The following is a 16,068-nucleotide window of genomic DNA, read 5'->3' as shown; positions in this document are numbered from 1 at the left end:
GAGAAACAAATTTAAAAGCATAATATCATGACTATTTCAGTGACTCTTTTTACATTGAAGGAGAGAAGCTTGAGTCACTGGATTCATGTGCTAGTGAAATGAGGCTAGAAATAAATATTCTACTACCCAGCTTAATTAGAATATGACTATATTTAGGCTATGCACTAAACTTGATCCAGATCTGAACTAGTGAAATATATGTAGCTACCTCGGCAGTGGCACAGGCCTTGTTCTAAGCACTTGTCTGATATTAGCTCAAAGACAGTCTTGTGCTATTATTGGTAAAGGCCAAACCAACTTTTCTACTTAGATGAGGGTAAGAATGCTTTATTTTTCTTGCTGTTGCTGTTTTTTTTGTTTCTTTTTCACTATAACTCCTCTGTTCATAAAATTTCAAGGAAAATATTGAGTTGAATCAACCATAGTTTTGCAGAACTCAGATTCTGCTATTTTAAAAAAGCATTGAGAAAATGCATTATTTGTATTGAACCTGACCCCCATTCCTGCAGTGTAAAACCAGGGAGGAAGTCTGGGCAAAGTGAGTAATGGGGGGCTATAAATGATCAAAGTATGTTATATGCATGTATAAATCTACCAAAAGGAAGCCTGTTAACCTGTACAACCAAGAAAAAAGAATAAAAGAATACAAAAAGTAAAAAATTCAGAAGTATTAAATGATGGAACATAAACAGTTATTTTCTTTTATGGAGAAGAATGTGTGAGACTCACTGTCTTCTGCCTTTGATAGAGAACTGAAACTGAGGCATACATGTATCGAATAAGAAGCCCATAGTTAAGTGAAAGTAGAACAGAGTTGAGAATGCTAATGCAGATCTCCCATTTAGCAGGGTGATTTCCTTCCTACCAGATAGTATCTTTCTTCCTTCTTACTCACTAAAGCTTTGAATTCCTTTCCCATAATTAATTTAGCTTGATCTCTAATTGGTATTTTATCATTCAATATCTTGAACATTAATGTTTGATAGGTCTATCTTCTATTTTAAAAGATAAGTCAATAGTAGGTCTTACTTTGAGGTGTCTTCATTTGGAGTCAGCAGAGACATTTATGTGTTCGGAGATTCTGAAGATAGAGCCTCTCTTTCAAGAATGTCGATTGCTGCTAGTAACAGGAAAGAAATGAATATCCAAGTAAATTATGCTTGGGGAAGGAGACTGAGACAATTTAGTCACATGAAGAAAAAGAAACAAGAGCCCAATTCTATTATTGCCAAGTGCCGTTGTACAGTGTTGTTTTGATGGGATATTCTTGAATAAAATACACACTTCGGTTTCCCTATAGGTAAGACAGAGCTACTTGTATGACCCAAACTGAGAGCACATCTGAGATTAGTGGCTTCAAGTGATTTGACAACTGCTGTGCTGAAAGGAATGTTCTGGGGATCTCAGAGCTGGCAATTTGTGGGAACAAGTACATCTGCCATTTCTGAAGCTCTCCCTTTTGATTAAGTGTCGTTGGACACCACTACAGATCTTAAAATCACTGGTTGTTTTAGAGTGTGCTAAGCAATTAATGTATTAGAATTATGGGATCTGTTGGTGATTGGGTTTCCATCAGTTTGACTTGTTTTAATTAGAAATGAGTCAGTGAAAGGGATCAGATGCTGGGCAAGGGATCCCTTTCACTGACTCTAATACTAATAAAAGATGACGTTATACTAATAAAAGATGAAGAAAGAGCAATTGACTAGATATCAGCTTTTGAACTGTGAGGTCATTATAATGACTCAAAAATAGCCACTTTACACATTGAGATGAAGACTAATGCCGATCTGTTCAGCTTACAACTGAGTAGTCACATAAAATATTTTTGTAGAATTTCCTTTTTGATATATAAACACATTGATTTCAGTTACACAGATGGCTTACACTATAAAAATGAGGAACTCCTGATGGAGTATGGAGAGCATTTCAGTTCAGTCTCCTAAAATCTGTATAGTTTGAGCATTGCTATCCTAAAATCCAAAATCAGTGCAGCTCCAAGATTTAAAGCTTTTTGAGTGCTGATGAGATATTACAAGTGGAAAGACTTTGTTTCAAGCACAAAATTATTAAGAACAATGTATAAAATTACCATTAGTATATGTATATGGTCTATACATGAAACAATAAATGAATTTCAGGTTTATGCTTATATCATATCCCTAACATATCTCACCATGTAGGAGTAAATATTCTAAAATATAAAAAGTCCTCAGAATCCTAAAAACTCTTGGTATCAAGGATTTTAAATAAGGGTTATTCAATTGGTAATTGATTTTTGTATTCAATTGGTAATTGTATTTCTCCCAAAGTCCATTATACTCAGTGTGTCTGAAACTGAGTCTATAGTCAATCTCTTCTTAGGGAAGGACCCCACCATTCATGCATCATCTTGGATCTCTCCTGGCCCTTACCTTCCATTCTACCAACACCAATTTCTCGAATCTGTTCACATTCTAATTTCCCTTACCATGGTTTTACTCTGCACTTTCATCATCTCTCACCTGGATGACTATAATGCCCTCCATAGTCTCTAGCTTTTCTCCAAATCACTCTGCACATCATAGTGAGAATCATGTTTTCAAAACATACATCATGTCAACCTTCTACCGCACTTTGCTTAGAACTCTTCAATAGCCACATTGTACCTTCCCTTATGAAAAAGCTGTTTTTTAAAAAAAAGAAAAAAGTTAAAAAGTCTTTTGACCCTGCTGGTTCTTGTTGCTCGTCTCTAAATAAAAGATAGTGACAGTTAACACCTCACATAAGCTTATAAAGCACTTAAAAAAGTACCTAGGACTTACTAAATACTCAGTGAATGTATCCTAAGATTATTCTTTATCATTATGCTTATTAACACTCTAGCTATAGCTTATACCATTTTCCTCTTTCTCTTCACTGTTCTAGCTTCATTGACCTTACTTTTGCAGTTTTCCATCAGGATTTTTACTGCCACCTCTTCTCTTTTCCTGGAAGACTCCTTCGCCACCTTGCCTTCTTAGTTATTACTATTTACCTCTAAGATCTCCACTATACAGCACTTCTTTGAGGAAGTTTTCTTTGCTGTCTATAGTAGGCTATCCATTCTTAGTGTGTACTCTTGTTTATGTAGGTCACTCTTTCATTAATATCTTTCACTTGTATTTTCTAATCACTTTCCCCTTGTGCTTAAAAACCTCAGTCCAGACTGTTATCTGTTCATATTTTGTGACTGAACTCTGCTAGGTACTGTATCAAGGGATTAGTATCATTGTGTTTGTCAAGAATTCACCATATTCAGCCTAAATTTGAAGAGAAAAGCATTTAGGAAAATAAAAGAAGAAAATATCTGATACCAGGAAGAAAATTATTTTTTAAAAATATTGAAAAGAGCACCTCAAAAATTTTAAGTAGAAATTGTAGAATTTCATACAAGATGGGAACAATTATTTATGGTTTCAAGTGTCTATGTATAACTGCATATGATATGGAGTGTAAGTAAACGACCTTAAAATTTTAAGTTATTTTTTACCCATATAGTCAACTTATATTAATGTTTCTTATGCTGTCATAGGCAATATTAGATCTTTTTGGACAGACAATGACAGGAACAGATAACTATGGGGAGGAAGGATGGTGAAAGGTTGGCCCATGGGTTATCGCACAGTAAGATGACTATAGATAATGATGGTATATTGTGTAGTCTAAAAAGCTAAAAGTTAAGTGAAATAAATTAGACACATATATAAGTATCATATCATCTCTCTGGTTTGAGAAACTGAAAATGTAAGTGAGAACAAAATGTACAATACATTCTGTGAAATAGGGAGATACTATTCAAAAAGAAATAGAGGAGATGGGGGAAAGAATAAGGGAAAGAAAAAAATGACACAAAAAGGACAAAATTAAAACCAATCTTTGTGAATGAGGAGATGAAGGGGGTTTGAAAGGAGGGGATGGGTATGGAAAAAAAAAAGAGGAATCAAGGTATACCCTGTACAGATACAAATTCCTATAATAAATATGGTTATTATGTTTATCAAAATTGTATTAATAAATTTAAATAAACTAAAAATACTTAAAGAAAGGATTTGGAGAGCTGAATGTGATGGTGCCCACCTGTAAATCAGCACTAAGCAGGAGGATTGGTATGAGTTTGAGGCCAGCCTAGGTTGCACAGTGAGTTCAAGATATCTTGAATTCTTAGCAAGACCCTGTCTGAAGAAAAAAACAGAAGGGATTTTTGACTGTTTTCATCAAAGAAATTATAAGTATGGAACCAAATGTATTTAACCTGATTTAAACATTGCAAAGATTTTTATTTAAAATGTTAGGCAATGTATACAAGTATTAAAATATCATACAACATCCCATAAATATATTTTGTTATTATTTATCAGTTAAAATAAATTTAAATTAAAAAGCTCATGATGGTAAGAAAAACAATAGGACAACTATAATGTATAACTTGTTTGAGTAAAACAAACTCTATAGGAGAAGAAGGTGGGTATTATTAGTAAGGAAATCTGTAAATGTCACTCATTTCTAGGCTCTCTGATAAGATCATATTGCTATTTATGCTTATTTCTGCCTTTATTTGTACATTCTTTTTTGTGTCTTGCCCATTTCATAAAACCATCAGAGACTAGCTAACTTGTTGTTCTTTGGTGCTTCTGTTTTTATCTTATCTTTTATTGGTTCATGTTTGATTTTCAGAATCACCTTCCTGTCCTGTGTAGACTCTTCTGTTGATGCATTTGTGCATGTCTTTCCCTAAACTTTAAGAAATCTTTGAAAAAAACAAATATTTGTTATTATATTATCTATGCTTTATACTGTTACGAATACCCATATGAAATTTACCTTTTTAAAAAGTTTCCATAACTTTTACATCATTGTTTTACCTCTTTTCATTTATCAGAATGAGATCAGAGTAGCAGATCCACTTATTCCCTTAACAAATTTAAGAAATTATGTTTTTGAAAGTAGAGTAGATTATTTTATCACATCTTCTTTTAGAGCTTGATTCTATGAAGCATCTGAGTAGCAGAAATCTCTTGCTACTACTTGTAGGGAATTTATCATATTTTAGAAAGTCAGGATTCATGGCTTCCATCTGAAAAAGTAGACCATAGATTATTCCTGTCATTGTTTCCATTTCTCTCTCTTCCAGATTTATCATAATATCCCCAGACTCAAAGAGAAATAATACCTGGAATTAGAGAAACATATCCATAGAATTCTTAGAGTTGTGAATAGGCAAAAACCCAAATGGCATACCAAAATAGAAACTCATTGGCTTACTAACTGAAAGGATTCAAGTTGTTGGTTTTAGACAACCCCAGTCCAGGAGCCCAAACAACTTCAACCAGACCAAGTCTTGACCATTTCTTTATCTTCTCCATGTTGGCTTCATTCTTAGGCTTCTATTTGGTAGTTGCAAGCATCTTTTGCCTCACATCATTTTAGGTTTTGTTCTAATGGGAATGGGAATATGTCTGTCTTCTAAGATTCTAGCAAAATCTCCCTGAGTCTCATGGGCTCTAAAATGAATTACCCCTGAAACAGTTATAGTGGTGGGAGGAAATATATTGCTTTGACAATCTAAGCCAGGTATGTACCTTTCTTGGAGGTAGGAATGAAGGGGTGAAAGTGGGAGAGGGTTTTTATCAGTGGGAAATCTTGGTGCTGTTTATAGGAGAAAGGGATAATATTTTTAGTGACAGATGTACAGAAAGGAAGGCAGTAGAACAAGTACTAGAGAAAATAGGTAATAAAAATAAACAAATGATTCTATCCACCTAGAAGACATGGTAGGTGTAAAATAGGACCATCTGAAAAGCGGAGGCACTTAGACATAGGACCAATGTGAAAAACGAGAATGGAGTAATGTAGTAAGTTATTTTAAAGAGGAGGAGTTTGAATCTATGAGTATCTTTATATTTTATGGAAAGGAATGTATCGAGTTTTTCTAAGATTGAAAACACACAGTTCCTGTTAGTGTTATAAATGTTCACATTTGTATGGTGAGAAGGGGGACACCCTTAGTTGAGAGGAACAGTGCAGTGCTCATTAAAGTTTATGATCTTGGATAGTTTCTGGGTTTATACCCTGAGATCAACTCATGGGATGCTAATATTTTTCCCTCTTACCCATTTGAAAGCATCAGGATACATAGTGAATTACACACCTCAGGAACAGATGCCATAGTGTTACTTGAGAGAAGAGTCTGGTTTGGGGAACCAAATAATTACATGGAAATTTATTTTTTACTAGCCCAGATGGGGTTTTATCTTACTGATTTTTAATGTTTTTTGGGGAAAAATCACAACAAAATCAACCCAAAAGGAAACTGCATGGGAAGGCTCCCATATTACAATCTGGAAGTGATCTATTTAAAGCTGCAGAAGTTAGCAGTTTTGGTATTCAGGATTTTCACGGTCACATTTAACTTGTCTTCATGGTACACAAGTATACTCTAGGTTATTGTCCTTGTATGGGATCACTGCTAAACATGTATTATCTGAGCTTGTTTGGGATATTTGCTTTGAATATTTCAGCAGGTTAATGTTGGATCTGAATTTTAATATGTCACTCAATAGGATTCAAGCAGCTAAGGCAGTGGCTGGGGAACACTTGAGAATGTTAAGTATTATATTTCAATCACCTCTTAAAAGTAGGTTAAGACCTAGGAAGACAGTGGGAAAGATGCCAAAATATCTGCTAAATTTGTGGGATATTTTTTCTGTCTGCTCTGCTTTGTTTGAGCTGAAAAGAGACAGAACTGTGAGACGGTCCATTATAATTCTGGGCGGAGAAAGGACAGATGATTCAGAGAGGAGCCAGAGCTCCCACAGCTTTTGGGAATATGGCTCAGGTAAACACACAGCCATCACTTAATCCAGTGTTCCGGTATTCACAGCATGTGAACTTCTTTAACCTGTGTGTAACAATGAGGCCCTTGTGACATCATGCTCATCAGTAGGTGCAGAAATCAACATCCTGAGCTGCGCAGATAGTGACCTCAGCTTTAGTGCTACGTCACCTGAACTCAAGATTCCTTTTCTCCTTTCTTTACTCGTCTCATAGAAGGAATATTCAATGCTTATGTGCTACGTACTCTTATGAGTATTTTGTAATGTATATTATTTCTTTTATTCCTGACAACACTCCTAGGAAGGTAGACATTTGTAATTTCATCTGTATGGTTGTTGAACCTGAAGTTAGGGAAGCTGATTTGCAAAGCTTCCTCAGTGAGATAGTTGGGATAGGAACTGGGCTTGTTTGCCTCTATAGCCCATGTTTGTCTAGTAAATAATTTGTCATCAAGCTCTTAGAACACGCAGGATCTAGCATATACACAGCAGATGAAGGGAAGAGAAGGTTATATACGAAGGGAGGGAGCTTCCTTATGAAGCAGCTCTAGTCCTTTCTGTATCAAGATAGCCTGGCCCTGTCTCCTAACTTTTCTCTTATGAGTGGTCTCTACTCAGCCAAGTGTTGAAATGCGCAGAGAGGGAGGGCTGCTTCCTTAAGCTTATTTAGCACTTGGCTGGCACTCCCAATCTTGTTTAACAGTTGACAAGCTATTAGATCATAAAAGTATAAAGGCTTCTTAGCACCTCAGTTTGCTTCTCTGCAAAATGAATACCATAGACTTCTCTCTGTATGTGGGCTTTGAAAAATAGCTATTATCAGTACTGAGTATGGCAAGTACATAAGAGTGTTTCTTCAAAGTGAATGGAAGCAATGTGACCTTCCCTTGGACAGGATTACTCCCCCCTTCAAACACTAGTTCATATGGAGGCGTCCACCCCCTGGAGCTCAGCAGGCCACCAAGTCTCATTTCCAGTGAATGTCATTTAAAAGCCAAAGCAAGCTGACTACAAACATTTTAACATATGCCTCTCATCTGCACAGCAGAAATCCCTGTAACTTGTTAATAGTGCCCCTCTTTTTTTTTTATAGTGAAACCAACTGAGGCCTTAAATCAGTACCATTCGTTCCATTCTGGCCATCTGAGAAAACCATTTAGAACTGTAGAAAGTCATCTGCTCTGTCTCACACTTCCTGTGGTAGGGCTAGGGCCAGTGCTTTAAAGCAGCATACCTATACCGGGACAGTACAGCATGCTGAACAGGTGGTCTCCTCAGGGGCCACATAAACCCAGATCAGGCAGAGCAGGACAGGCTTTCAAAGAGAAGAGACCAGATACATATCTTGTAAAACACACATCTCTTTACAGCTGGAGTCAAGTTTCTGCATTTGCACTGTAGCACTTATTTCAGTGAAGTTCATGGCATTTAGAGTAGAAAAAGAGGAAAATGTGTCTGATATTTCAAAGAGAAGAAAATGAATACCTGAGCTTTGTGTAAAGCACAGTGGGATAGCCCATTTTGCTGTTTAAAAACAGATAGCATGAGATGGTCTTCCTTCTCTTTCTAGAATCTTCCTTTCCTGGATCTCCTTCATTGTATTGGAATGATTCCTTGGAAAGTACTTGCAGTGACCATTCATGTGTAACACTGTTTTAACCCTCAAACACAGCTACAATAGTGAAAAGAACAGAAATGGAAACCTGGTAGTTTAAACCTTCATTTCCTGGCTGAGAAGATTTAAGAGGTAGTGTGGGCTGCTATGGTCAGAGATGGACAGAGACCCATGGACTTGGAACCTGACTTGGGCTCTTCCACACCATGGCTAATTGCTGGTAGTATTTATAATATTGGCCTTATCTCTGATTGTGGAAGAAAAACTATTTTACCTGCCCTACAGGAACTTAAATTGTGAGCTAGACACAAAGAAGGAGAATCTCCTGAGATGACTAAAATCAGCAAATGATTGTATTGACTGTAAGTTCAGTGATATCTCAAATATTCATTTATCCAAGGAAGAAGTTGTGGTGTTAGTTGAACTTTATAAAACTATAACTGTGAAAAGAAAGCCAAATTTGTAACTCTAAAGCCAATACTGCTTTCTGTGCCTTGGGTATAGGCTGAGACTTTGTTCACCCTGTTAAAAATTAACTTTGAGTTCCTCTTTGAGGCATCTGTCTCCTAGTTCACATAACTGGGACACCTTCTACTTTTCCTAGACACTGTGATTGTTTCTTTTGTACCCTGGTGACACTAGATCTTGTATTTTGGGAAGTTTTCCCCATTGATAAAAATCTTGTTCCTATTCCTTTCCATTTAAAATATCATTTACCCTTTTATATAAGTGGTTAGATTGTTAGAGTCCCAATATTACTGTGGGTGAGCTAAAGGTTCCCATGCCCTTGGAGCATGACAGCTTTTATGCATTCTGGGAAAATACCATAATTGTGTAAGGGAATCTGAATCTTCAAGGGAGATTGCAAGTGCAAGACAGAGCAGCAGCTTATTCTGGAATTCAGCGAAGAGCTCAGCAGCCTCAATCACTTATCAGTCTTTAACTTCTACTGGGAAGTGGATGCTGTCCTGCTGCTTCCTGGCCCTAGGAAGAAGGCTTGTGCTGATCATTGTTTAGTGTAAGCTAAGAACACATTTGAAATAGGTTGGATTGAACTGTCCCTTCTCTGTTAGTGCATCAGTCACTCAGCCAGCTGTTATGTCCACATTTTCTAAGATCAACTCTTTCAAATACAGATTCAGAGACTTTCAGAAATGGGAGAGATTCTGTGCATCTTCCAAATCACAGCATGGTCTCTGAACCCGAGAAATTATTGGAATTTGTACAGGCTTTCCTAAACATAGATTCAGATACTCTGAGAACAGTCAGCCATCTGCATTTTAACAAGCCCAGAATCTGTTTCTCATGAACATTTAAGTTTCAAAATTATCACTATAGGTATGATGAAGTGAGAAATTCAAAACTTGTACCATAGCTCTCAATCCTGGCAGAATGTTGGCATCACTTGTGGAGCTACTTTCAATGTAGAAGTCTCATACTCAGAAATTTTCCTTTAGTTGGTTGGAGGTCGAATCCTAGAAAGTCAGCATTTTTCAATGTCAAGTTGTCTTCTCTTGAGTACTACTGATCTAACTCAATTTCTTGTCTCGAGATGAAGAAACCGAAACCTACCCAGGGCAACTGAGGTGTCTAGGGTCACATGCGCGGTTAGTGTGGCAGAGCTGTGAATAGACTTCATTTGACTTTCAGATCAGTTGATGGACAATTTGACCTTTGTCCTCATAAATGTGCAGAATCCAGAGAATCCTATTACAGCTTTTGTTCTAGCCTCTGAAACTGAATAGGTGCCTGTGGAAAAGGTCAGCAGAGCCTCTAGATCATGATTTCTTTTCTGGTTAGCCTTGCTTTATTTCTAGCCTAGTTATTATAACTGGGCTTGTAATGTGTTTTGTATGACAGAACTTGAATCTCATGCCCCAGATCTCACCACTTGGGCCCCTCTGCCTCGTTTTCCCATGCGTCGGTCCTGTGTTGACACCCTGGCCTAGTACTACCTCTCCTCTGAGGTAACATTCCTACTTTGATATATGACATTTTGGACTAAAAGACTAAAGATAGAAAAGTAAGAAACAATCACTCGTTAAAATGCATAGGTAATGCATTTCCATTGAGGATAGAGAAAGTTGAGCTGGTTGGTCTTAAAGCTGATAATTAGAAGTCTTATTAAAAAAATAACTTGTTTATTTTTTTACACTTGGGAGACAATACATTATTTACAAATGTGAGTTTGATTTGTTTCACCTATGAATATGGTGTACATATATATGTTTGTAAATATATATACAAGACAGATAGCTATACTACTAATTTCTGTTAGTTCATCCAAAAGGACAGTTTGTGCTTTCATTGTTTTATGATCATTTCTTCTTGCCTAAATCTTGTAACCTGAGCAACTACTTCTGAGATAACAATATGCAATATATTATTTAGTGTTAATTTCCTACTATTTTTAAAAATTATCTATCATTTCTATCCTTTTTTGTTTTGCTTTTTACAAAATAATAAAAGTGAATTTGTTTCTGTTTTTAATGTTTTTTTATTTTTGATCCATTTCAATTTTAGTTTACTTTATGGCGAGAGATAGAGGTCTAGTTTTAGTTTTCAGCATGTGGAAAAACAGTTTTCCCAATGTCATTTATAAAAGAGGCCTTCTTCCAGAGAATATGGTAGCTCGTCAAAGATAATGTAACTGAGTGTGTTTGGAGTTGTCATTGTATCGTCTAATCTGTTCCGTTGATCTGCAAGTTTGTGATCGCCTCTGCCTTGCCTTTTTTTGTCCTACAATTATTTTTGCTATTCTTGGCCTCTTCTGTTTCCAAATGAATTTTAGGATTGTTTTTAGTTGTTCTGTGAGGTATACTAATGGTATTTTGATCAAGGTTACATTAAATCTGTAACAATTTTGGCAGTATGGCCATTTTCACTATATTGGTTCTTCTTACACAAGAGCAAGGAATATATTTCCATTTGAATTTTCTTTGATCTCCTTTTTCAAAGTACTGTAGTTTTCAATATACAGATATTTTGCTTCCTTTGTTAGACTGATTCCTAAGCATTTCATTTTTGGGATGCTATTTTTGAAAGGTGTTGTTTCCTTAATTCTTTCTCAGTGTGTTGTTGGTATACAGGAATGCTACTGATTTTTGAGTGTTAACTTTGTATTCAGCTATATTACTGTTATAAGGTATGCAAATTAAAACGATACTGAGATTCTACCTCACTCCAGAAAGAATGGCTATTATCAAGAAACCAACCAATACCAAAGCTTGAGGAACTTTGGGAAAAAAAACCCTTTTCATGGGTTCATGGAAGGGTAAACTGGTGAAAGTACTGTGAAAATAAGTGTGGAGATTCCTAAAAAAAACCCCACAAAGATTAAAAATTCCAGTTCACCCAGCTATTCCCCGTGGATATCTTCCTAGAAGAATTAAAAACATCATGCCCCAATGATATATATTCATCCATGTTTATAACAGCACAGTTTGTAATAGCTAAATCTTACAAACAACCCAAATGCCCATTAACCAAGGAATAGGTGAAAAAGACATGGGCTTTGTTTTTTTTTTTTTTTTTTTTTTTTTTTTTACATAATGGGGTACTACTCAGTCATAAAGAAGAATAAATTTGAGGCATTTGTAGGTAAATGAATGTACCATACCCTAAAGTAAAATAAATCAGTCACACATGTGTAAATATCACAGTGTTTCTATAATGTGACAAACCGAAAGTATAAATAAAGACCAAACTATATAATGGGTATTTTCAAAAGAAAAGGTAACTAGGGCTTATGGAGGGGGAAAGGAAGAAAGGAAAAGAAAAAAAACAATAAAAGAACAATAAAATGGAAACCAAGCTTTGTGAATAAGAAGGTAGCCACTGCTGATATCCTGTTGTTGCATTGTGAAGCCCTGTGTTACTTACATTGTTCTTTTATGATTTGCTTTATTCTATTCTGTTTTGTTTTGTTTTATTCTCATTAAAATAAAAAATTTAAAAAATACTAAGTGAACAAAAACAAGGTGAAGGAGGGTTGAAGGGATGGGAGGGAATTGGGGAAAAACAAGGTATCAAGATATATCATATACAGGTGCAAATTCCTATGATGAATATGATCATTATGTATATCTAAATTGTACCAATAAACTTAATAGTAAAAAAGTGAATTTGATGGTGAGATAAGGCAAAGTGATTATTGAAAGACCTATTATAATTTTTAAAAAATGAATTACCAAAGTTTTTATAGAAAAACAGAGTTTAGTGTTTTTGTGTCAGCTTTGTCTCCTCTTTGGTAATGTTTATATATGTACATACACAAATCAAATCATTAGCATAATGTTTTGAGTTAAAAAGAAAATAATGATTCTGTAAGAATCAATCCTTCTTGGCCATTTGAAAGCATCTTCTGTATGGCTTGCATTGGCCTAGACAAAGCCATGTTCCGATACCTAATAGTATTCATATTTCATTTTTCAGGGGGCAGCACAGGCACTTCTCCAACCACCTCCAGCACTGGGACACCATCTCCTTCAGCTTCTTCTCATCTTTTGTCTCCATCCTGTTCTCCTCCAACTTTCCATTTGGCCCCCAACACTTTCAATGTGGGCTGTCGAGAAAGCCAGCTGTGTAACCTAAACCTCTCTGATTATCCACCCTGTGCCCGAAGCAACATGGCTGCCTTGCAGAGCTATCCAGGGCTGAGTGACAGTGGCTACAACAGGCTCCAGAGTGGCACTGCTTCAGCGGCTCAGCCCTCTGAAACCTTCATGCCTCAGAGGACTCCATCCCTGATCTCAGGAATACCAACTCCTCCCTCGTTGCCCAGCAACAGCAAGATGGAAGCCTATGGTGGCCAGTTGGGGTCCTTCCCCACTTCCCAGTTTCAGTATGTCATGCAGGCAGGCAATGCCGCCTCCAGTTCTTCATCACCACACATGTTTGGGGGCAGCCACATGCAGCAGAGCTCCTACAATGCCTTCTCCCTCCACAACCCCTACAACCTGTATGGATACAATTTCCCCACCTCCCCCAGGTTAGCTGCAAGCCCAGAAAAACTGAGCGCATCTCAAAGCACTTTACTCTGTTCTTCTCCTTCCAATGGGGCCTTTGGTGAGAGGCAGTACCTGCCTACAGGGATGGAGCACAGCATGCACATGATTAGCCCTTCGCCTAATAATCAGCAGGCAACCAACACTTGTGATGGTCGGCAATATGGGGCAGTCCCAGGTTCTTCCTCCCAGATGTCTGTACACATGGTTTAAAGGGCAATTCAAACCCCACAGAGCCTATGGCTGTCAAGACTCAGAGTCTCCATAGGTGAGTCCTCCTTTTTGGGAACCCAGTGCCTTTGGGAAACAGAACTGCATTTTTTGTTTAGAAGAGAAACATATAAACAAGAGACACTTTTAGCCACTGAAGGATACTTGCAGTGAATCCTCCACAACTCAGTGGCCTGCCTTTTTAAACCTTAGTTTTATAAACCATTGTCTATGCCAGACTGGCCTTTGAAAAGACTGAATAATCATTTTATAATGGAGATGTGAGTGTGAAGCAGCTATGAAAGGTAATAAACACACGTGTGCAGACCTACCGATACACACCTGCACATATACACAATTCTACATAAACCCATACATATACAAACATCCTGCACACTGACTCTGAACAGGGTGAACTCTGCAGAGGGAGGCCCAGAACGGTGCTTTCATCAAAACTAGGCCAGCAGTAGCCACCAGCTTTTTTCTGCTGCAGCTTATGCTGTTTCTGGAATGAACCACATTCCCTGGAGCTGCTCTCTACCAGTGAGGTTGGAAAGACAACAGTACTACAACTGGACTTGGCTTCCTAAAAACAATTGCTTTTAAACTTTGACTCACTTCACTCAGTGTGCTGTCATTGGTATTCTCAGTGGTGCCTGTGAAAAGGAGAGAGGCTAAAGGAAACAGAAGAGAAATAACAGAGAGCAGAAAACGTGGAGAGGAAGACTGAGGAAGAAAGTGTGAGCCACGAGGAGTTTTAATTTACCAAGGAAATGTGTTTTGGTTTATTTTCCCAAACTTGCAGGTTGTAGAAAGAATCATGGAGTTACTGAGAATAAAATCTCTCTGGGACACTGTGCATGGTCAGGGCACTTGTGCAAGAGGTTGGGACAAGGAATGTATCTTGATCTCATAGCTCTACTGTGACCAGAAAAGAGTTGCATCGCGTGGAAAGTGCCAGCCTCACAACAAGCAGCATGGCAGGGGGAAGGACAGGGAAGTACAGAGATAGAAGAATTTTATACCCTCAAGATGTTACCAAGGACAGAGGAAGCCGATAGAGGGCTGGCCTCAACATGCCAGATCCAGACCCCTGACTGGGACTGCCTCCTGCCACCCTCTGTGGCTGGAGAAAAACTGTCGCGGTCCAGGGAATTGCAGGCGGGTCTTCTATACATTTTTACCTGCCCATAGGTCTCCATCAATATCAAATAGTTCACTCATTTTGAAGTTTGGGTTTTTCCTTCATCTTTCCTTTTCCCTTTAAGTCCTTTAATGATAAGAAAACAAGTGAAGCTTGGTGCGAAGTTAAATTTTTAAATGGTGTGGAAATGCAAATAATACCAAGTAAGATAATGCAGATTTAAGATTTTTGTTTTTGAGGTGTTGTAGATAAGTGTATTTATATGCCTAGTGGGGAGTCCAATATTTTGAATATTGAAAAGGGGGCAATAAAAGGGTGTGTAAAATATGTATGAAGTAAAGGTGTATAAAAATTTGCCCTTATGCACGGAACTGTTTCTAAGTGCCAAGCACAGAAAGCCGCTAAATAAAATCTTTGCAATTGTTTTCTGGTGTTTGTTCATACAGAATTAAACAGACTTGCACATCCACGTTCTGCCTTACAATAAGCACAACACTTTCACTCACACTGTTCTATGCGATCTTCCACGCAGTAAATAACTGTTACCATGAAGTAATGAAGTAACCATTGCCATGAAGCAGCCATGAAGTAAACATTACCGTCCTCATTTAACAGTTAGTAATTGAGCTACAGACAGACTAAGTGTATTGTCCAGAATGGTATAAGTGAGCAGAGGGAACTAGGACTTGAAGTCAGGTCTTCTGATATTAACAAAATATTTGCTTTTGTCTGAGCTGCAGAAACTTGTGTAATAGCTCTCCTCGTCCTTGTTACGTAGAAGATACTAAGCCATGTTTTTTTGTGTGACCAATTCACTTTCAACAATTCTGTTAGATAGCCATTATTTTAATAATCATTTAATAGATCTGGAAGCAAGTTTATAAAAGATTAAATACTTGCCAGTGGTTCTCAGAGAGTGAGTGATGAATCTGGTGTTCTGAGCTTTGAGTTTGTGGAGTTAGTACCGTATCATCCTGCCAGAGCTCCAACAGTCCCTGGAAGCACATGGGCAATCAGAAAAACAGACAAACAAACACATTGTAAGAGACGTAGGCAAGAATGCATCTGAGGACAGATTTTGCTTCTTATGTTTAATTGCAAGTGTACACTCTCCCCAAATGCATCGCTGTGGGATGGAAGCTGTCATGTACCGAGTGACAGTTGGTAGTAAAATAACAAACAGCTTAGAATATGCACTTTTATTGGAAAGCACTTAGACATGTTACCTAATTTCAATCT

General features: G+C 37.3%; 1 protein-coding gene across 2 annotated transcripts in view; it reads left to right on the top strand.

The window, feature by feature from the left end:
* The window catches only part of Tbx15 (T-box transcription factor 15), a 113,998-nt gene extending 98,745 nt beyond the window's left edge, over positions 1-15,253 (top strand). For both annotated transcript variants that reach the window (XM_003479268.5, XM_013143185.3), the window contains exon 8: positions 12,904-15,253. In XM_003479268.5, the coding sequence (XP_003479316.1) occupies positions 12,904-13,688 (785 nt within the window). In that variant the 3' untranslated portion in view covers positions 13,689-15,253. The remainder of the gene's footprint in view (positions 1-12,903) is intronic.
* The last annotated feature ends 815 nt before the right edge of the window (positions 15,254-16,068 follow it).

The sequence above is a fragment of the Cavia porcellus genome, unplaced genomic scaffold, assembly GCF_034190915.1.
Source record: "Cavia porcellus strain 051 isolate PalLab524CR breed Dunkin Hartley unplaced genomic scaffold, mCavPor4.1 scaffold_1, whole genome shotgun sequence".
NCBI classification, from domain to species: domain Eukaryota; kingdom Metazoa; phylum Chordata; class Mammalia; order Rodentia; family Caviidae; genus Cavia; species Cavia porcellus.
The sequence above is the reverse complement of the archived record's forward strand: the minus strand, read 5'-3'. Positions and strand labels throughout refer to the sequence as shown.